This window comes from Oncorhynchus mykiss, chromosome 12 (genome assembly GCF_013265735.2).
Source record: "Oncorhynchus mykiss isolate Arlee chromosome 12, USDA_OmykA_1.1, whole genome shotgun sequence".
Lineage (NCBI taxonomy): Eukaryota > Metazoa > Chordata > Actinopteri > Salmoniformes > Salmonidae > Oncorhynchus > Oncorhynchus mykiss.
The window spans coordinates 84,577,425-84,600,410 of record NC_048576.1 but is presented as its reverse complement, the minus strand read 5'-3'; the positions used below and the strand labels follow the sequence as shown (position 1 = coordinate 84,600,410).

Below are 22,986 nucleotides of genomic sequence, written 5' to 3'. Positions count from 1 at the left end.
TTATTTTTTTGAGCAGTGTATTTCAAACATATTATTTGTTCTATTAGTTTCTTTTTGATAATACATAGCTTAGACCCTATTGTTCAGTATTGTTGAGGCCACTTTTATTAAATGAATGATTAAAACTATTAAGTACTGGATCATGAATGAGTTCATTGAATGTTTGATCGACATCAATTAGAATACCATTCAATTCATATCAGGAGTATAATTGGCAAACAACTCAGATATACATTTCCAGCACCGCCAGTACTGGGTATGAAATCGTTTACAAATGTGAAATTGAGAAACATCTCTGTTCTGTTTAAATTAACAAGTCTATTATAAGCTACAATGAAGGAAGGGTTTTTGTAGAGCCTGGTCATGGTTTGTGCCACTGTGTCTCACGGGCACAATAATACACAGCTGTGTCTTCAGTCTGGAAGTTGTTCCCTTGTAGAAACACTGTACTGCTGGAACTGTCATATCTAGAAGTGATCTTGCTATTTAGTGAGTCTACAGTGGAAGTTCTACTACTGCATGTATAACCAACATACTCCAAAGCTTTCCCTTCAGCTTGTCGTATCCAGTGAGGACAGTAAGAAGATATAGAAAACCCAGAGAATTTGCAGGAGATGCTGAAAGACACTCCTGGTTCTATAACCACTGGACCAGACTGGATGAGTTCAATATCACAGTAGACACCTGTAATGAGAAACACACATTAATACACAGCATTGTCAGTTTTAATCAGAAATTAGATTAGATCATTTCAGAGTTGTAATACATCTCTATTTGTATGAGCAGAGAGACTCACAGGATACAGCTGCCAGCAGCAGTAGAGATGCAGGGAACATGGTTTGCATTGAAGCTGAACTGGTGGGAGCTGCTCTTCTTTACACTCCAGGAATCAGAGGACCTCTAAGGACAGACATACAGACACTGTTTAAGTAGGGAAAGAACAAGAGGGTGGGTTTGCATTGACGTAGAGAGATGGATGGAGGGAGGGGTTGTACTGTAGAGGTGAGCATACTGAAGCTCATATCATATAGTCTTAATAGGAAGGTCCACAGTTTGGAACTTGTTATTATATATTATATTATGGTGACGGTTGGAGCTATACATTGAGCAAGCATATAATTAGAGAATAGTTTAATTAGAAAAAAATCATGGAATCCTCTAAAACTGTCTGGCTAGCTAGCTAACATACTGTACAGATACATTCTTCAAATTCATTTTTTTACACAATATCTTATCACAGCACTGGCAAACGATGGTTGACATACTCCCTGACCAAAATGATTGACCTTCATCCCATCATAAGAAGGTTCATGTCCATTCTAGTATTCTAATTCCTAATTCTATAGAGAGTGGAGGAGAGGGGTAAATAGGGACACCGGACAGGGAAACACTAAACACTAAAACACCAGTAATCAGAAATGTATTCAGATGTTTTTATTTTTAAATATTTGTTTATTTAATACACTTTGATGACATGAGTGATTATGTGTATGCTGACAATCACAGTTAATAAACTTTTTTCCACTGTGACGGTTTACAAGGTTACAATAATGTAGTGGAGATTGATGCTTTGTGTTTTATTGTTTCATATCATGTGCTTAACCTGTGTTTTCACATGAAGAAATGTCATGTAATAAGTATTGCAGAGTCATTAGATCATGGGTGGCTTGAGTTGTAGATATACTCAGATTGCAGATTGATTGAGTTGTAGTACCTGTCTGGTGCTGGTTTGTATCACTGTGGTCATCAAACACAATAATACACAGCTGTTTCTTCAGTCTGAAGACTCTGTCCTGTTAAAACAATGTGTTGCTGGAAGTGTCTCTGGTGATGCTGGGCTTGTTTTTCAGACTGTCTTTGTGTGCTTCCACCACTACTAACTACTACTGTCCAATCCACTGCAGTATTTTCCCTGCAGTCTGTTGTATACAAGCTAGTAACTTAATATGAGACCTTACAGTAGATGGTCAGTGGTTGCCTGGCTGGACAGTCAGAGACTGGCTGAGTTCATAACTCTGTACACCTGTTGAAAGGACATAAGGAATAATAATACAACTGCAGACATGATTTTTCAATTCAATTTAAGTCTGATCCAGATTTCATTATTGTGTCTGTCCCCCCATACACACTCACAGGAGGCAGCTGCCAGCAGCATCAGAGATGCTGGGCACATGGTTTGTGTTGAAGTTTAACTGGTGGGAGCTGCTCTTCTCTACTCTCCAGGACTCAGAGGGCCTCTAATGACAAACAGACAGACCCTGTTTACGTAGGGAAAGAACCAAAGGGTGGTGTTCATTGACGTAGAGAGATGAAGGAGAGGGGTACTGAAACAGCAGTTATAAGATATGTATTCAGGGAAAACATGTTTTACTATATACCTTTCATGTTGGTGTATGTAAGCATATTTCATAGACTTTGATGACTGTTTTATACATGGAACTAGGAAGTACACATACATGTATGTTGATATTTGTGCAAATATGGGTGCTACTTTGTCACAAAATGTTGAGTAGAAATTTAGTGGAAAGCCATTAATTTCTGGTGCTTTTCTTCACACGGATGTTTTAACAGTATCTAATATTTATTTTTTGGTGATCTTTGTTTTTAGTGATATTTTTTTGTCTGCCGATAATTTCTTCAGGGTTGCTGAGTCTGAGAAGGCTTTTATTTTTATTAATCGAGTTGTTGTTTGTAATTACCGCATTTGTATCTTCATTTAAAAAAATTATGACTGGTGTAGCGTGTTTTTGTTTTGTGAGAGTTCCATTTTAAAGTTGTCCATTTTCTTCTTCTTTTGTGTTTGAAAAAAAGTGTTAAGTGGATATTTCTTACCAACTGCACCATCTGCAGTGCTGAAATCTTGAATCAAGTCCTATGTTTCATTCATTTACTGTAGCCACTAGATGGAAATGATATAGCTTAAAGCCATTTACAAACCATACAGCCCAATTTGAAGAAGAAGTCAATGCTCTGATCATTGGCTGATTGCTCCCAACCTCAACCAGTTTACTACATTTAAGGATCCGCCCCTTTTAAAATGTTTGCCTAAAATGACGTACCCACATCTAACTGCCTGTAGCTCAGGCCCTGAAGCAAAGATGTGCATATAATTGGTACCATTTGAAAGGAAACACTTTGAAGTTTGTGGAAATGTGAAAGGAATGTAGGAGAATATAACACATTAGATCTGGTAGAAGATAATACAAAGAAAAAACCAACTGTGTTTTTGCACTTTTTTGTACCATCATCTTTGAAATGCAAGAGAAAGGCCATAATGCATTGTTCCAGCCAAGGTGCAATTTAGATTTTGGCCACTAGATGGCAACAGTGCATGTGCAAAGTTTTAGACTGATCAATGAATCATTGCATTTCCACTCAAAATGTTGTATCGATTGCCCAAATGTGCCTAATTTGTTTATTAATAACTTTTCATGTTCAAAATTGTGCACTCTCCTCAAACAATAGCATGGTATTATTTTACTGTAATAGTTACTGTAAATTGGACAGTACAGTTAGATTAATAAGAATGTTCTTGTTACTTACAACCTCATGCTAATCAAATTAGCCTACATTAGCTCAAACGTCCCACAGGGGACCCACTGATCCTGAAGAAGTTCAAATGGTGGAATCCCTTAATGGAAATGTCAATGCTAAAACAGGTTATTTTCAAGTAGAAATCTCTATACATCTCTATGATACAGGGTTAGTATTCTCTGATAACATGATCTGGGCAGAAATAACTCTGAGCCCCTTGTTTGAGTCTATAAATGTTTTCCTGCTAAGGTCACAAGGTCAGGAAAATCTCATGGAATGGAGTAAATGGAACAGAGTAAAACATGTGGTTTCCACATGATCAAATCAAATCAAGCTTTATTTATACAGCACATTTTAGACATGGAATGCAATGCAATTTGCCTCACAGGAAAAAAATAAATACTAATAATAAAATTGAATGACTAAAAATAACCCTAAGGAAAAGCAATGCTAAAAAGGTGTGTTTTAAGATCCCTTTAAAATATGTCCACAGTTTTGGACCCCCTCAGCTTCTCTGGCAGGCTATTCCAGGCTTTGGGCATAGTAACTAAAGGCTACCTCTCCATGCCTCTTGGTCCTAGGCTTTGGATAGTTAAAAAGCCAGTTCCAGAAGACCCTGAGGGACCTATTGGGTACATAACTTAAAAGCATATCTGTAATGTATTGTGGTGTACAATTGTGGATTGATTTAAAAACCAATAGAATAATTGTACAATTAATTCTAAAACTCACAGGCAGCCAGTACAGAGACCTTAAAACTGATGTGTGATTGATGTGCTTGACATCGTTCCATTTAAATAGATTCCATTCCATCCATTACAATGAGCCTGTCTTCCAATAGCTCACCCCACCAGCCTCCTCTGGTGTACATTGTGTTCATGTACATGTAGTTGTGTTGACAATATGCTGGTTGTTAAGGCTCTCAGGGGCATGTTGTGGCTGAGACTTTCATTGGATGTTACTCTGCTGTACTGATGCTCTAATGCCCTCTGTTGACTCTGCTGCCAGTTAGATTCTCTGAGGTGTTTTTGTACAGATCCTCCACTCACTCACATCACTGTGTCTCTCTTGCACAGTAATACGCTGCAGAGTCCTCTGCTCTCAGACCAGACAGCTTCAGAGTCAACATGCTGTTGGAGTTATCTTTAGTGGTTTCCATACGTCCTTCAAAAGTTTTAGCATGGTTACCTAGGCCTAATCCAGAATAACCCATCCACTCCAGAGATTTTCCTGCTGGTTGTCGTATCCAGTGTGTGTAGTGGCTGTCAACAGTGTATCCAGATATCTTACAGGACAGACTGAGAGTTTCTCCAGGCTTTTTCAGGACTGGACTGGAGGGAATGGACTCCAGACTCTGACCATTTAAACCTGATGGAGAGAGAGAAAGACATAGGAAAAATGTGTTGGAGAAAAAGGAAGAACGCAGAACATTTAAGGAAATCAGAACAGAGTTTACAAAAAATATTTTCAATTTTCAGTCATTCCAATAACAACAGTTGATAAGGAGTATATCCAAGCAGAACTCACATGGCAGACAGAGAGAGAGCAGCAGAAGGTAGAGTTTTGCAGTCATACTGAGGGTGGAGATATGAACTCAGCTGCTCCACACAATACAACAAGACAACAAGTCAGCAGCAGAACATAAGTATATATGAACTCTGAGGGATCTGGATTTACATTATGTCATGGAGGAGGGGCTGATGACTCTAAGATCAGAGGTCAAGTTATGGCTCATCAGTTGGGTCAGGTGTTGTCCTTGATCACATGACCTGACCAGGAAAAAACAGAGTTTCTCCTGGTCTAGTCACAGTCAGAAAAACCTCCAGGGCCTACTCACCACACACATAACTGACTCAAGGACTGGAGGAACTGTTGGGAACATGAGGATTTTCTAAATATTGATAACCTTCATGATTTCATTCAATTGTGGGTTCAATTAGATGGTAGATAATGGACATAATTTTGCCAAGGAGACTCCTTGTTCATCATGAATGAACACAGCTTAATGAGATTCAACACCTCACTATGCCTGTACTGCTCTTTCCATGACATAGACTAAGCAGGTGAATCCAGGAAAAAATATTATCCCTTATTGATATCACCTGTTAAATCCACTTCAATCAGTATAGATGAAGGGGAGGAGCCACCTTAGAGAAGGATTTTTAAGCCTTGAGAAAATTGAGACATGGGTTTTGTATGTGTGCCATTCAGCGTGTGAATGTGCAAGACAAATATTTGTTCCTTTGAACGGGGTATGGTAGTAGGTGCCAGGAGCACCGGTTTGTGTCAAGAACTGCATCACTGTAGGGATTTTCCACACTCAACAGTTTTCAATGTTTATCTAGAATGTTCCACCACCCAAAGGACATCCAGACAACTTGACACAACTGTGGGAAGCGTTGGAGTCAACATGGGCCAGCATCCCTGTGGAATGCTTTAGACACCTTGTAGAGTCCATGCCCCAAATGATTGAGGCTGTTCTGAGGTCAATTGGAGGGGTGCAACTCAAAATTAGGGTGGTGTTCTTAATGTTTTGTACACTCAGTGTATATTATGTAATTAAGCTATACGGCACAAGAAGCCGTGTTATGTCCTGAACACAGTCGGAGATAAATGCCGTTGTTTGGTCTGACGCAATAGCCTGTGCTTTGGTGAAGCCTGCCAAATCTTACCACGCCTGGATAGGTATTTTACCTATCAGCTAACCACATTGTATGTTATAGCAATCTGCATAGAATTAGGAATTAGTCATTTAATAGGATCTCTATGACACAGTCAATGACGTGGCACCCAACCATTGGTTGATGCATGCAACGTCTGAGCATGGGAACACAACCATTCACTCTGCAGGGGGGGTCATCCGAGGGCTGATAGGTAGACAGCTTAAATTAACCCTTGTTATACCAAACTAAATGTTATGCTGGAATCAAGGGGAAATAATGTGCGAGTTGAGATAAATACAACATTTATTTGGACAGCAACATGAATATGATATTCTTATGGAGGTGCAGTGATAAAAATTTACTGCATTTTTACAATTATATGTTGGTCATTTTTTAGGGTTAATCAAGATGCTATATCAGGGAAATGGCTTTATCAGAGTGCAGGTGCATCCTGGGTTAGAAGTCATGCTTGAGTAGGTTTGAACTACTACGCCCAACACTCATTTTGATAGATACACCTGATAAAACACATTATTAAACTCTCTTCCCTATAAATAATTAGAATCAATACATACTAAAGTACTTAGGGGGGGAGGTGCCCGGGACAGATATGAGAAACCATATAGAGCAATTTATTACTTTACATAAGGGCTCATTTTTCAATGCAATTCTTGAAAAGTGTGTTATATTTATTACAAACACAAACCATGAATATGGTCTGTCAATAAAAGTATGTGTGAGTAGCAGTGAATGACTGAAAATATTAAATAATATAATTAATACAACTGTTAACAAGGTCTTTCATATAAATTAAATTGTGATTAAATTGTCTGATTCTTTGGTCCATCTCACCATTTAATCAAATAAAATTCTAATCGTGTCCATGTGGTTGAAACATGTTATTGATTTCAGCTACCAGCTGGCTTATGCAAAAAAAGCTTTTTATCCTCAGCTGAAACAAATGAGAATTAGATCATGAAAGTGAATAGGGACACTGCAGTCCCTGGGCTACTTAACTACTTTAACTGAATCATCAGAGATGCTAAACTGGGACCCTGAAACACCCAGGTGAGAGACTGGAGTTTACCAAGCGTGGTGCCACACAGCTGTGAGGGTCACAGAGGGGAAGAAAGAGGGGTGGGGTGTGTGAGAGAAACAGACAACACTGTGAAAATTAGAGAACAGGACCTGTGTGGAACAGAATGGATTATCAAACATAGTTTAGCCTGACCAAAATGATGGAAAATATCATGTTTCTGTTTGACTTAAAGCATAATAATTATGGCAAAAGTAACTATAAATATGTTTATTCCATACTCTAAGTATGTATGAAATGTTCAGTCAATTTGGTCAGAATCTATTTGGTTCCTTGTACATTTTACCTCTTAAACATTACATTAAAGTTTCAATTTCTCAGGCCCAGAAAGTCAGATTCTTATGAGGTAAAGTTCTAATGGTCCTTGGTGGTGCTACAGACCACAACTGTAGCTGAAAACATTAGCATTGTTATCCTTTCTGTTCAGTTGCATGACTTCACAGCATAATAACTGTTTGAAAAGCCACAATCCACTGTAGATGGAGTGCTCTGTCTGGTGTCTGGCACCTGAGACAGGATAGACTGGGCCTTAAATTTACTTAAGTCTGTACATGTTCAACATTCATTGGTTCTACTTAAGAGGCATGGGTTTTGTTTCAGAATGTCAAGACCTCCTGTAAATAAAGCTATATGTCTGGACCTTTCATTAACAATCACCTTTAATAAATCATAATCATCATAAGATAGAACTGCCAAAGGGGGCGGTGTTGCAATCTACTGCAGAGAGAGCCTGCATAGTTCTATCTTACTATCCAGGTCTGTACCAAAACAATTCAAGCTTCTACTTCTAAAAATTCACCTTTCCAGAAACAAGTCTCTCACCGTTGCTGCTTGCTATAGACCACCCTCTGCCCCCAGCTGTGCCCTAGACACCATATGTGAATTTATTGCCCCCCCATCTATCTTCTGAGCTCGTGCTGCTAGGTGACCTAAACTGGGACATGCTTAACACCCAGGCCATCCTACAATCTAAGCTTGATGCCCTCAATCTCACACAAATGATCTATGAACCTACCAGGTACAACCCCAAATTCCTAAACACGGACAACATCATAGATATCATCCTAACTAACTCGCCCTCCAAATACACCTCTGCTGTTTTCAACCAAGATCTCAGCGATCACTGCCTCATTGCCTGCATCCGTAATGGGTCTGCGGTCAAACGACCACCCCTCATCACTGTCAAACACTCCCTAAAACACTTCAGCGAACAGGCCTTTCTAATCGACCTGGCCGGGGTATCCTGGAATGACATTGACCTCATTGACCTCATCCCGTCAGTAGTTGATGCCTGGTTATTCTTTAAAAGTGCCTTCCTCACCATCTTAAATAAGCTTGCTCCATTCAAATTTAGAACCAGGAATAGATATAGCCCTTCGTTCACTCCAGACCGGTCTGCCCTTGACCAGCACAAAAACATCCTGTGGCGTTCTGCATTAGCATCGAATAGCCCCCGTGATATGCAACTTTTCAAGGAAGTTATGAACCAATATACTCAGGCAGTTAGGAAAGCTAAGGCTAGCTTTTTCAAACAGAAATTTGCCCACCTGTAGTACAAACTCAAAAAAGTTCTGGGACACTGTAAAGTCCATGGAGAATAAGAGCACCTCCTCCCAGCTGCCCACTGCACTGAGGCTAGGAAACACTGTCACAACCGATAAGTCCACAATAATTGAGAATTTCGATAAGCATTTTTCTACGGCTGGCCATGCTTTCCACCTGGCTACCCCTAACCTGGTCAACAGCCCTGCACTCCCCATAGCAACTCACCCAAACCTCCACCACTTCTCCTTCACCCAAATCCAGATAGCTGATGTTCTGAAAGAGCTGCAAAATCTGGACCCCTACAAATCAGCCGGGCTAGACAATCTGGAACCTCTCTTTCTTAAATGATCTGCTGAAATTGTTGCAACCCCTATTACTAGCCTGTTCAACCTCTCTTTCGTATCATCTCAGATTCCCATAGATTGGAAAGCTGCCGTGGTCGTCCCCCTCTTCAGAGGGGGAGACACTGTAGACCCAAACTGCTACAGACCTATATCTATTCTACCTTGCCTTTCTAAGATCACAGATTACCGACCATTTCGAATCTCACCGCAACTTCTCTGCTATACAATCTGGTTTCAGAGCTGGTCATAGGTGCACCTCAGCCACGCTCAAGGTCCTAAACGATATCATAACCGCCATCGATAAGAGACATTACTGTGCAGCCGTGTTCATCGACCTGGCTAAGGCTTCGACTCTGTCAATCACAACATTCTTTATGGCAGACTCAACAGCCTTCGTTTCTCAAATGATTGCTTCGCTTGGTTCACCAACTACTTCTCTGATAGAGTTCAGTATGTCAAATCGGAGGGCCTGTTGTCCGGACCTCTGGCAGTCTCTATGGGGGTGCCACAGGGTTCCATTCTTGGGCCGACTCTCTTCTCTGTATACATCAATGATGTCGCTCTCGCTGCTGGTGATTCTTTGTTCCACCTCTATGCAGACGACACCATTCTGTATACCTCCGGCCATTCGTTGGACACTGTGTGTGTTAACTAACCTCTAGATGAGCTTCAATGCCATACAACTCTCCTTCCGTGGCCTCCAACTGCTCTTAAATGCAAGTAAAACTAAATTCATGCTCTTCAACTGATTGCTGTCCACACCTGATCTGTAAATAGCCCATCCAATCTACCTCATCCCCATACTGCATTTATTTATTTATTTATCTTGGTCCTTTGCACCGCAGTATCTCAACTTGCACATTCATCCCCTGCAGATCCTACCATTCCAGTGTTTAATTGCTATATTGTAATTACTTTGCCGCCATTGCCTATTTATTGCCTACCTCTCTTATCCTACCTCATTTGCACATACTGTATATAGATTATCCTACTATATTATTGATTGTATGTTTGTTTATTCCATGTGGAACTCTGTGTTGTCTGTTCACACTGCTATGCTTTATCTTGGCCAGGTTGCAGTTGCAAATGAGAACTTGTTCTCAACTAGCCTACCTGGTTAAATGAAGGCAGGAAAAATAAATAAATAAATACAATTCTAGATCATGTTTAAGCCTAAACCTCTTTCCCACTTCATTCCAACTGTATTGCCAATACTCATCGACAAATGTTTCTCCTTAATTAACAAACAATAAATATGTTGATAAAACAGAATTACAAATAACTACCTATGAATATACCATGCATGGTGAACCAAACGTATGAGGAATACACACTATGCTCTTCACCTAGTTTCTGCCCTAATACGCACTCTAAGCCCAGCATCTATGTTAGAGAGGGGGAAGTGTATCACTGTGGCTGTTATACTGCACTGTGATACATCCCCGTACAAATACATCCCCCTTGTGTCTAGACAGGAATTTACAATGTAGTGAGGGCAGCTGTGTGAAACCTTTGACATTGATGCCTTTTCTCTTAATATCAAAAAGAAGCATCTGTTGTGTTCTGTACACTCATTGTTTCCCAACAATTGATTATGAACAATATGGTCTTAACGTCTTTATGGAGGAAACATAAAACGTCTCATCAATCCTTCATGTAGCCTATCAAATAACCTCAAATGGAGCACTTGACATTGCTATATATCAGTAGGTGGCGATATAGAATGTTTCTTAATTCTGCTACAGTGAGTGGAATGAGGCAGTATTTGATATGAGTATATATAATACTTGGTAGTCAATACCTCCTGTAAATTAAGCTATATGTCTGGACAACGTGATAACCATGATTGTTACATCTTTAATGTAAGGATAGACGTCCTTTAAAGGGTGCTACATTGTATATTTATATGGACAGGCGTGTCAGAAAAACAAACATGATTGTCATTCATCAATATGGATAAAAACAGCAGAGTAGGAATCAGTATGAAATCAGAAACATAGGACACAATAGTAGAATAGCAACCAATACTGGGATGGAGAAAACGAAGATGAGAATATGACCATCCAAATTCATAGCAGTGAAATGATCTCCCATATGGGTCCAGAGTGTAGTCAGTGTGCAGACAGTACCATCCTGCCAACCCTCATGTCCATGGAGGGGTTTTAGTATTGATGTTTATCACTGTGGCCATTCCCGTACACAGTGACTCACACCATTACAAAGCCCATGTATTTGTATTTGTATTTATTAGGGATCCCCATCACTCTTCCTGGGGTCCAAACACATTAAGGCACTTATATTACATATAGAACAAAAGATAAAGCAGTACATCATATAACATTATTACACCACTACATATCTACAATACAACATGTATAATACCACCATACAACAATATTACAATGTCCGTGTGTGCTAGCGCTTGTGTGTGCATGCGTGTTACAGACAGCCACAGAATCCTCAGATAAATTGACTGAAACCTCCAATGTCTCCATGTCGACAATGTCTTTTCAATCCAGTGTCATTTACATCTACTATTGAAGTTCAATTCAAGCTAATTTTTAGATCACATGATTTACAGTGTATATAAAAAGTAGTTGTTCCTCAGTATATGTCTGTTTTAAAGTTGTTCTTCTCTGAAGTAGGCCTAAAGAGTATGGACATTTGTTTGAGTTGATAATGTGTATAAATGTACCAGCACGTGTAGGTTAACTGCCTATAGACAATCAGAATGTATATGTCTGTGTCCCTTAGGTGTCAGCACTCTCACACTCTGTGCTTGGTAGAAGTGGTAGGTTTTTGTCATGGACTGTATCATTGTGACCCGCTATGTGGCACAGTGGTTTAACCCTGTACAACTCCCCCACCACTCTGTGCAGCTACAAATACCTAGGTGTCTGGCTAGACTGTAAACTATCCTTCCAGACTCATATTAAACATTTCCAATCCAAAATCAAATCTAGAATCGGCTTCATATTTCGCAACAAAGCCTCCTTCACTCACGCCGCCAAACTTACCCTCGTAAAACTGACTATCCTACCGATCCTCGACTTCGGAGATATCATCTACAAAATAGCGTCCAATACTCTACTCAGCAAACTGGATGCAGTCTATCACAGTGCCATCCGTTTTTTTACTAAAGCCCCTTATACCACCCACCACTGCGACCTGTACGCTCTAGTTGACTGGCCCTCGCTACATATTCGTAGCCAGATCCACTGGCTCCAGGTCATCTATAAGTCTATGCTAGGTAAAGCTCCACCTTATCTCAGCTCACTGGTCTCGATAACGACACCCACCCGTAGCATGTGCTCCAGCAGGTATATCTCACTGGTCATCCCCAAAGCCAACACCTCCTTTGGCCGCCTTTCCTTCCAGTTCTCTGCTGCCAGTGACTGGAACGAATTGCAAAAATCGCTGAAGCTGGAGACGTATATTTCCCTCACTAACTTTAAACATCAGCTATCTGAGCAGCTAACCGATCGATGCAGCTGTACATAGTCTCTCTGTAAATAGCCCACCCAATCTACCTACCTCATCCCCATATTGTCTTTATTTACTTTTCTGCTCTTTGCACACCAGTATCTCTACTTGCACACCATCGTCTGCTCATTTATCACTCCAGCGTTAATCTTCTAAATTGCAATGTGTGTGTGTGTGTGTGTGTGTGTGTGTGTGTGTGTGTGTGTGTGTGTGTGTGTGTGTGTGTGTGTGTGTGTGTGTGTGTGTGTGTGTGTGTGTGTGTGTGTGTGTGTGTGTGTGTGTGTGTGTTTGTGTGTGTGTGTGTGTGTGTGCGTTGCGTTGCTATCGTACATGCAGTGTTTCTCTTCTTTCAAGGAAGTGTATTTGTGGCCCTGGCAGTTGCTGGACAGTTTCAGTGCCACAGGTGTGGTATCAAGGGGATAGAGAGAGAGGAAGCTGCTTTTGCATGACACTGTTATTAGACAAGTTAGAGAACCAAGAAACCCCCTCAGATCAACTGATAACAGAATGTTTAAGTCTTAGTTGAGTATTACAGATATAGCCCAACGTTGTTTAAATCTGTCCTGTGAAGGAATACAGCTGTGCATTGGCTCCATAGATAACTCTGCCAAGCAGAAACACTCCCAGCAGAAATCAGTAATGTTTTTGGATATCTCCCAGGATTAGTATCCAGTGAATGTCTCAGTAAAAAGACAATGACTAGCTAAATCTTAGACTTTATTACAGTGAAAAAGATCACAGAGACATCAGAGGATACACTTAGATTTAATGATAGTGTACAATAGAAATCAATGAAGGAAAAATAACACATCACCACAATGCTTGCATAATATTGAGATCAACAAAACGAATCAATCATAATCAATAATGAATTGGATATATACATAACATTATTACTGAAGAACACTGTGCCATAACCATCTTTCTAATTTAGACACATCTATCTCTGCAGTCCATCATGTGTTCTTCACTGCTTCATCTGCAAAGAGGCAGAGACAGATACAGATTATTACAATAAACAGACAACAAAGTGGAACAAAGTGGGTTACCTTTGGCCCACAAAGAGTTTCTCCTCAGTAAGGAGCAACTCTCGCTCTCAATCAAATCAAATCAGATGTTATTGGTCGGCAGGGTAGCCTAGTGGTTAGAGCATTGGACTAGTAACTGAAAGGTTGCAAGTTGAAATCCCCGAGCTGACAAGGTACAAATCTGTTGTTCTGCCCCTGAATAGGCAGTTAACCCACCGTCATTGAAAATAAGAATTTGTTCTTATTGACTTGCCTAGTTAAATAAAGGTAAAAAAAACACATATTTAGCAGATGTTATTGCTAGTGTAGTGAAATGCTCACACTCAATTAAACACTTGATAAATAATTATTTTATTTAAAATTGTGACGTTTCAGCTGCCAATGGCCTTCATCAGAAGTCTACAATCACGTAAAATAAGTGGTGTCAGTACCTTGACCAGGCTGAGTACTGTGCTGTAGGTGAGGGAGAGAAGAAAGAGGACGATAAAGGAGGAGGTGGTGGACCACAGGCTGCTGAAATCATCCTCAACGTTGTCCGTGCAGCTCAGAGCAAAGCCCGCCTCAGGCTCAGTCAGTAGGGTGTTCGCTGAGAACAGGGAGAGAGACAGGTGGTGAGGAACGTATGTATACTTGTTTCTGCGTGTGTGTGTGTCTGTGTGTGTGTGTCTGTGTGTTCATGTGTGTTTGTATGTGTTCATGCGTGTTCATGTGTGTCTGTGTATTGTAAACCTGTATTGTATTAGTCTTTATCATATTCTAACAAATACAGCTAATTGAGTTCAAATGATATGTACACACACAGACACACACATCAACCCACAGAGAACACATAAAACTGATCTGTGCAGACTCATATCTTGGCCTAATATTATCATGCACACCCACTCACATTATGTCAAACTACACCAATACACTAAATAGTACATCTATGACCACCTTACTGGAAGCATAATACTACTATGTAGGCTATTTAGTACTGTTGTCTTTTCATGACAATTGTCTTCATTATGTTTGATGTACAGTAGACCAGTATATTTTCTAAGACTTTAAGCAATTGATATACGAACATCAAACCATGTGATCTCATATGCGGTATTGTTTATTAGCCAGCCTCCACATTAAGAAGACACATTGAACAATGACAAAGGACAACAACGGCAACACAAGACTGTGCAATAGCACTGACATTTTACACCACATTAGACTGGACAATATCACAATTGGCAATATGCTTACAGTCAACAAAACAATGACAACACTAACATGTTAACTTTAACTCAACAAGGACAACAATGAAAACATCATAGAGGATAACAGGGGATACACGTTGTAATTGGCTATTCTGACCCACAGAGGAGTCAATAAGGAGACACAATGACACAACACACAGGTTAACATCACTTGTCTTCACATGAGTTACCCATGGACTTTGACACACTCCTCTCCTGAGGTGCTGTGTTGTTGTCCAAGCCGTGCTTGACGGCACATGTGAAAACCGAGTCTCCCTCCCACTTATTTGTTTTGACGGTGAAGACACTGGTGACAGAGTAGTTGCCTTCCGGGGTTTTCTGAGGAGGGCTGGTGACCCCATCCTGGTACTCGCTGCTGTCCTCCTTCCACATGATGTAGACGTCACAGAGAGACGGGCTGACCACCAGGCACACCAGAGTCACATCCCCCTCCTTCTTGGTGTCTTCCTCCGGGAGAAGGTGAACGGACACTGAAGGGGCTCGACCTACAAGAGGATTGATTTTAAGGAGAAACGTTACACTCATGTATGTGTAGGTACATATGAAAACCAGTATGTGAATAGCAGTTTAAAATCAACCTAGTGGTCCTTAACCCTGGTTCTGTGTAGGTTTCTGTTCCAGTCCAGCACTAACACACCTGATTCAACTAAGCAAAGGTGATAATTAGTTAGTGATTAGTTGATTTGCTGACTCAGGTATGTTAGCGTTGGGCTGGAGCAAAAGTCTGCACATCCTGTGTCTCCCTCTCCAGAACCTGGAGTATGTGACCACTAATCACAACCACATTGAGATGTTTCAGTGACCTACTTCCTTTGGTGAAGCTGAGGTCCTGAATGACCGGTGTGTCTTCGCCACTCTTCATGGCAGAACACTGGACTTTGTTGACATTGGTCCACCTTGTCTGGTCTATGGTCAGAGTACTGACCCTGCTGTTCAGGTTGCCCTTTGATTCAACGATGTTTTTCATCTCGTTATTTCCGTTGACCTGCCAGGTGATAGTGGTACCAGCCACTGTGTTCTGGTCTGTACCACTGATGACACAGTCCAGCACTGCTTGGTTGTCCATGAACACATTTTTCACACTCGGTGGGTTCAGAGTCACCGTCAGTGGTTCTGAAAGGGGAGAGAAGCAGTATAAAATCAGGATATATTACTGATGAGGAACTACACTAAATAATATATATACTGAATGTGAACATGACATTATTTGTAGTACAGTCTTCTCCTATGTACAGACCTGTTTTGGAGATTGTCTTGATGGTGGGTTTTCCCTGGTGCTGCACCACACAGCTGTAATTGACCTTGTTGTTCCATTCAGTTTTGTTGACCTTCAGCAGACTGCTGGCTGAGTAGAGGCCTGATGGCTGTAGGCCTACAGTAGGGGTCTGGCCCTCCACCTCCTTGTCATTTTTCTTCCAGGTGACAGTGACTTTATTGGGGGTGAAATCTTCAATCATACACATCAGGTACTGGGTGGTGCCAATGGGCCCCGAAAGCAAAGACACTGATGGAGACTTTGAGACTGTGTAGCGGGAGGTAAAGAAAATGTATGCATGTTAGTTTAACCCCTTATAGAAATAAGACATCCAGGGTAAACACCAAGTATAATTTTATAATCAGGTTTTCTAAACATAAATAGTTTACATCACAAACATTCAAATGTAATCTTTAGAAAAATAGAATCAACGTCATAAAGAAAATATATTTAATGACCAGATCTTACCTGGTTTATTGATGACTGCTGTCTGGTCACTTCCAAGATGTTCCACAGAACAACTGAAAGACTTTGAGTTTTCCCAGACGTTCTTAGCCACACGGACCTGACTGACTCCGATGTAGGCTCCCCCACTCTGGACTGCCGGATACTGGACGAAGTCCGTCAGCGCTTTCCCGCTGGCGTCTGTCCACTTGAAGGTGAGTGAGGAAGGTGAAAAGCCGGTAGCTAGACAACCGATGCTGTAGATGTCGTTAGAAGGGGTTCCACAGTTCATAAGAGTGAGTAGAGTAGGGGGGGCTGTGGCTGCTGCAAGAAAGAAAGAAAGGCAACACTTGATTTGAATGTACAAAATGACCAGGTAACTACTAGGAATTACCATGGTAAAATGGTCATTACACAGGTATAACCTGAGAACTACTTGTCCATTTAATCTTACACTATAAGGCACCATTTAGTTCCATGTAGTTGGCTGTCTTGTATTCTTTGAGGTATAACTACCACTATGTTTCTACTTTTATTAGTTGTATGTAGTGTATTACAAATACTTACTTTCAGGTTCCTTCTCAACAATGCAACAACAATAAGAAATAATACAATATAAGAATATGAACATAAAGTCACTGGCTCAGAAGAATAGAATAAACATTTTAGAAAAGGTGTAATACAGGAAGGCACAATTAAATACACATTAACACATTAAATTGTAGACACATTTACCAGTGAAAACAGAACTGTCAAATAAAACATACTGTTCCACTAATAAACATTTTTAATTTAATTATTTATATGGATTAAGGTGATGACAATTAATACTCAAATCAGTATAGACTAAGATTAACTTTTATTATTCTACCTATAATCAGTTTATGTGTTAGACTCCAATATGAATGCCTACATTTTCATTTTCACATGGTCATTTTTTACCTAAAGCAAAGCCTACATAATCATCTAATTAAACATCAATCGCAAAAAGTGAAAGACGTATGTGGACAGATGAACAAACAATATACTGCTTTTTCTAGGTGTGCTACACTAACAACATTATCCAAGTAATAACGTCTACTTTTCTCCGTAAAACAATGATTATCAACAAACTACAACAATTTGATTGCATTAATAAAACTCACAAAAACAATGGCTTACCTGATGAGACTGTGACCATTGTTCCTTTCCCCCAATAGTCAAAGTAGCTATACACAGCGTGACAAGGGCATATGCCAAACAATACAAAAACCACCCTCTTTACAGCAATCAGTTTCAACTGATCTTGATAACTTCAAAGTACATTGGTTTGTAGAAACAAATCTAAATAGATACTACATTGTCAAAGAGTCACACTTGGTCAATTTCCACAATATGTAACATTTTCTCTTAGACTGTACATTTCTGAGGAACGGGTTTCTATTTATAAGACTTTAGGAAACAAACATCTGCATTATTCTACAACAGCAGAACCTAGAATTTGAGGAACTATTTGACTTTCAAGGAAATAGGCAAATTGATGTAAACCATTTCTTTAGTGGACTACGAACAGGTCTTTTCAATTACATTTTGCATCTGAAAAATGAAAAAGACAAAAATCTGTTCTTTCTACACACAAAATAGAATGGGGAAATTAAACATTCTATGGATATAATACATTTAAGTTTGCTTACCTGTTGAGACGGTGACTTGTGTCCCTTTACCCCAGTAGTCAAAAGCATCACAGTGCTCTGTCTCCATTCACTGCCTGTACAAAAACCCTGCACCTAAATAGGCAGCTTAAAAGTCATGATAATGAATCCAACAGAGATGAAAATATAATGCAATATTGTAATATTATCATACACCTGATTTCTTGAGGACAGATGTTGTGAATTCAGTTTTGTATACATAAAAAAAAAATGATGCTCAGGTCCATGTCATGACATCACTCCATCAAAATAAACTTTAAAAAAATGTAAAACAATTTACAATGGGGTTATATCAATATCAGACGATCATTTGAAGAATATTGTATGGTTTCTCCCCATTGTCCCAATCCTCATGCAGATATAATGCAGGTTTTGTCTCTGAGGTTTTTGTACAGCCTCATTTCACTGTGCCCCCCACCCCATATCACAGTGATATACCCCAGCACAAAAACACCTCCTTCACATCTTCATATGGATTCCATACAACTCTGTCTGCTCTCAGTGAGGTATAAGAAACATAAAACATAAGAAAACATAAAACTAAAACATATTTAGTCAGCATGATTATGAATGGTTTAACCTTTAATAGTTGTTATTTAGTCAGCATCATTATTAATGGTTTAACCTTTAATAGTTGTTATTTAGTCAGTATCATTATGAATGGTTTAACCTTTAATAGTTGTTATTTAGTCAGCATCATTATGAATGGTTTAACCTTTAATAGTTGTTATTTAGTCAACATCATTATGAATGGTTTGGATGTTTACAATCTTTAGCACTAATTTAACAAATAACAAACTTTGATACGCGTTAATTAAAAAAATCTACTTATAAGCTGCTTATAAACATGAAACATATTTTGTACTTACATGCACATGTCTGTTACTCATGGTTAAAATATGATTGCAGATACATGATTATAATGATGTATAAAGCTTTTCAGACAGTTTATCTCATTCCCAGGAAGTGTCCATTTTGACTGTGACAATATGAACTGGGTAATCCTTAGGGAACGATGGTTTCATGTGACAGACATCTTTGTTGTTTTTGTAGAGGTCATGCTTTGCTTCACACCACTGTGTGTCATTATATCTGACACAGTAATACACAGCTGTGTCTTCAGTTTTAATTCTCTTCCCTTCTAAAGTCACTATGTTGTTGGAACCATTTTTGGAGATGCTGAACCTGCTTTTCAAAGAATCCTTGCAGTTTCCATCTGAACCATTCTGTAGCTTTATCTACAGGATGTCTAATCCAGTCTGTGGTATTGCTCTCATCACAGATAGAATACCCAGATACCTTACAGGTGATGCTCCAAGACTCTCTGGGCTTTACAACCATTGAGCTGGGCTGCTGAGTTCTGAGTCAACAATACCGTACACACTTGTGGGGGGGGATTGAGATATTTGAAAATGGTCTAACATCAGGTACATGATAAGTTGATGAAGCTTGATTGTGTTATAGTCATATTTATTTAATAAATGTACAGGAGGAATGTGCAAGCAGCAGAATCAGAGATGCAGGGAACATGATTTGTGTGGAAGCTGAACTGATGGGAACAATACTTATTTACTCCAACTAGGTGAAGGAGAGACAGACCCTTCTACATATACTGTACAAAGAGGGGAATTTATTTGCATCAAGTCTGAGATTTAGGATTAATGCAGAAGTACAGTTAATAAATGACGAGTATTAAGGTGACATGTTGAGTAGGACATATTTTTTATTGTAATAATACAATTATCTGTTATGAAATGCATTGTGCAGCATTATAAATGGTTCTGTTCTGCTCGTGGTGTACAGTATGTTATTCTAATCATTATCATTGATGCACAGATGGAGATAATCTAACTATCGGTGTCCACCAAAGATACAGTATATACAGTACATGGCCTATTACTCTTTTCATATAAGAGTAAAAATATGCTATCAAAATTCCTTGTTTATATTTAATTATGCTCAATGAGGACATTAATTCCTACCAGTAATTCAAACTCCTAATTGGATTAGACTGATATACAAGTGAATGTAAATAAGCTGTCATCAAGATGATATTTACTGACTAACATGGCCAGAGTGGTTTAAGCTTCATTGAGCTTGATGGGGAATGGTATGCTGTGAATACACTTATGCTGGATCCTCAGTTTATTGTCCGTCTTACATACTATTAAGACTATTCCAGTGAGAGAAGTGCTTGATCAGTTTATGTACCGCCCTGCAGCCTCCTGTGTCACTGTGTCTCTGGCACAATAATAAACAGCAGAGTCTTCAGTCTTCAGGCTGTTCATCTGGAGATACACCTGTTTTATGCTGTTGTCTCTGGAGATGATGAACCGACCTTGAACAGACTGGGGGTAGAAAGTGCTTCTGCTGTTATGGGTAATAGTTGCAACCCACTCCAGTCCTTTCCCAGGAGCCTGTCTGATCCAAGCCATCCAGTAGCTATTCATGTCTAAATCCGAGGCTGTACAGGTCAGTTTGTGTGGTTCTTCTGGCTTTTTAACTACTGGTCCAGACTGAATCAGCCTCTGACCCTGAACACCTGTTGATAAAAAGAGAGTATTTCAAACTTGAAGTAGAGCTTTTAAGTAGACACAACCATCTGTTGAAAGTAAAAACAAAGTGTTTACCTGACAGTCCTATAACCATTAGCAGTAGCCCTAATGTGTAATCTTTGTTAAACATGTTTGACTATTGTCAGTGTCTATCACTCAGTCTAGTATTCAGAGCTTCAGCCCTTCTCTTACACTCTGCAGTGAGATAAGTAGTGATGGAAGAGGTCAGAGTTTTGCATTGACTCCTCCTCACAGGGTGGGAAGATCACACAGAGATTAAATAGAGAACTCAGAGATGGGGAAAATGTTCTGGATACATTGATGATTACTTGTTTGTGTGACAAGGCTGGTCAAGCGATAGTTTGATTGTGTAGTTTGAATGTTAGATGCTGGAGTCTTTTATAGTGTAGTGCTTTGTGATATTGTTGTTGTATTATTTACAGTAATGATACTCAGTATTCTAGTGTGACACAAATAAATAAAGTAATACACCACCTATCCATGTTGTTGGGGGGTTTTATACAGCTGCTTTACCAGCTTCAATCAGTGTGTCTGTCAAACACAATAATAAACAGCAGAGTCCTCTGATCTCAGACTCTTGGCCTCAAAGCGCTGTGTGCTTGTGGACACGTCCTCATTCAGGGTGAACTATCCTTAGTATGAGTAGTCTGGAACATCTGTTTAACCAGAGTCAACGCTCCCAATCCACTTCAGAGTTTTGCCTGGTTTCTGCCTCATGCAGTGCATGAAGAACCTTGCCATTGTAAACTCAGAGATTTTACATGACAATTTAAAAGTATCTCCTCGTCTTTACACATGAGAATGTGACTGATCCAGTCTGATATCACAACAACACCTGCAAGACAAGAACTTTCAGTTGAAGATATGGCATTTAGACTTGAGTTGAAACATGAGGAACTTAGAAGGACTTTAAAAATTACAATGGGCTCAGAACAGGGTGGCACGGCTGGCCCTTAAATGTACACAGAGAGCTAACATTAATGATATGCATGTCAATCTCTCATGGCTCACAGTGGAGGAGAGATTGACTTTACCACTACTTGTTTTTGTAAGAAGTGTTGACATGCTGAATGCGCCGAGGTGTCTGTTTAAACTACTAGCACACAGCTTTTACACTGTTACAGGAATTAAATTCCTCTGTTTTAATACCAATTAAAATCAAGCACTCTGTCAATTCATAAGGATTTGTATGACCCTTATTTGTATAAAATGGACAGAGCCCAGTCTTAAAGTCAACCAGCAGCTTGTATTCACGAGAGTACTGCTCATTACACATTTTACCACAGGTTATAAACTGAAAATGACGTCATTAGTTTTAGTACCAGCCCGTGTCATCTCCGCTCTAGTACAATGGCTGTATGGTTCTCACATCGTATCTCTCTATTAAGATGATATATGACCGAGCCTATGCCAGCTGGTGTAGATAAGCCTTCTAGCCAGTCTGGCTATAAGTTCATTCATTTCTACCATGGTACAGACAGTCATTGTTCTAATTTTTGATTATATTTGCACGCATTATATTCAGTACTAAGATTAAAAAGAAAATTCATACATATACAGTAACATAATACTATTATGATTAGTACATATACAGTAACATAATAGTATTCTGATTAGTCACTCCTGATTGAAATGTATACATAATTAGTCATCATTGATAAAAATTCCCTTAACAGACACCCATGTGTACCCCACAAGACATGCCACCAGGGGTCTCATCAGAGTCCCTAAGTCAAGAACAGACTATGGGAGTTGCAGAGTGCTACATAGAGCCATGACTACATGGAACTCTATTCCACATCAGGCAACTGATGCAAGCAGTAGAATCAGATTTAAAAAAACTGATAAAAACATATTATGGAACAGCAGGGACTGTGAAGAGATACACACACAGGTACAGACACAGGCATACACACACACATGCTAGCACACACACTCTACACACACGTACACTGTAATATTGTTGTATCGGGGTATTATACTATTTGTATTGTAGATATGTAGTGGTGTAATAATGTTATATTATGTACTGTTTATCTTTAGTTGTATGTGTAATGTAAGTGCCTTAATGTGTTTG

General features: G+C 39.5%; 3 gene segments (V, D, J or C); all 3 read right to left on the bottom strand.

Moving 5' to 3' along the window:
* Positions 1–206: 206 nt before the first annotated feature.
* LOC110538713 lies at positions 207–933 on the bottom strand. The segment is given in 2 exon segments: positions 207–684; positions 797–933. Coding segments are annotated over 2 exon segments (372 nt in total).
* A 12,481-nt stretch (positions 934–13,414) lies between these two features.
* LOC110538699 lies at positions 13,415–18,272 on the bottom strand. The segment is given in 7 exon segments: positions 13,415–13,644; positions 14,125–14,279; positions 15,114–15,428; positions 15,751–16,056; positions 16,181–16,465; positions 16,667–16,966; positions 17,804–18,272. Coding segments are annotated over 7 exon segments (1,392 nt in total).
* Positions 18,273–20,044: 1,772 nt separating this feature from the next.
* On the bottom strand, positions 20,045–21,073 carry LOC118937762. The segment is given in 2 exon segments: positions 20,045–20,875; positions 20,964–21,073. Coding segments are annotated over 2 exon segments (399 nt in total).
* Between the last annotated feature and the right edge of the window lie 1,913 nt (positions 21,074–22,986).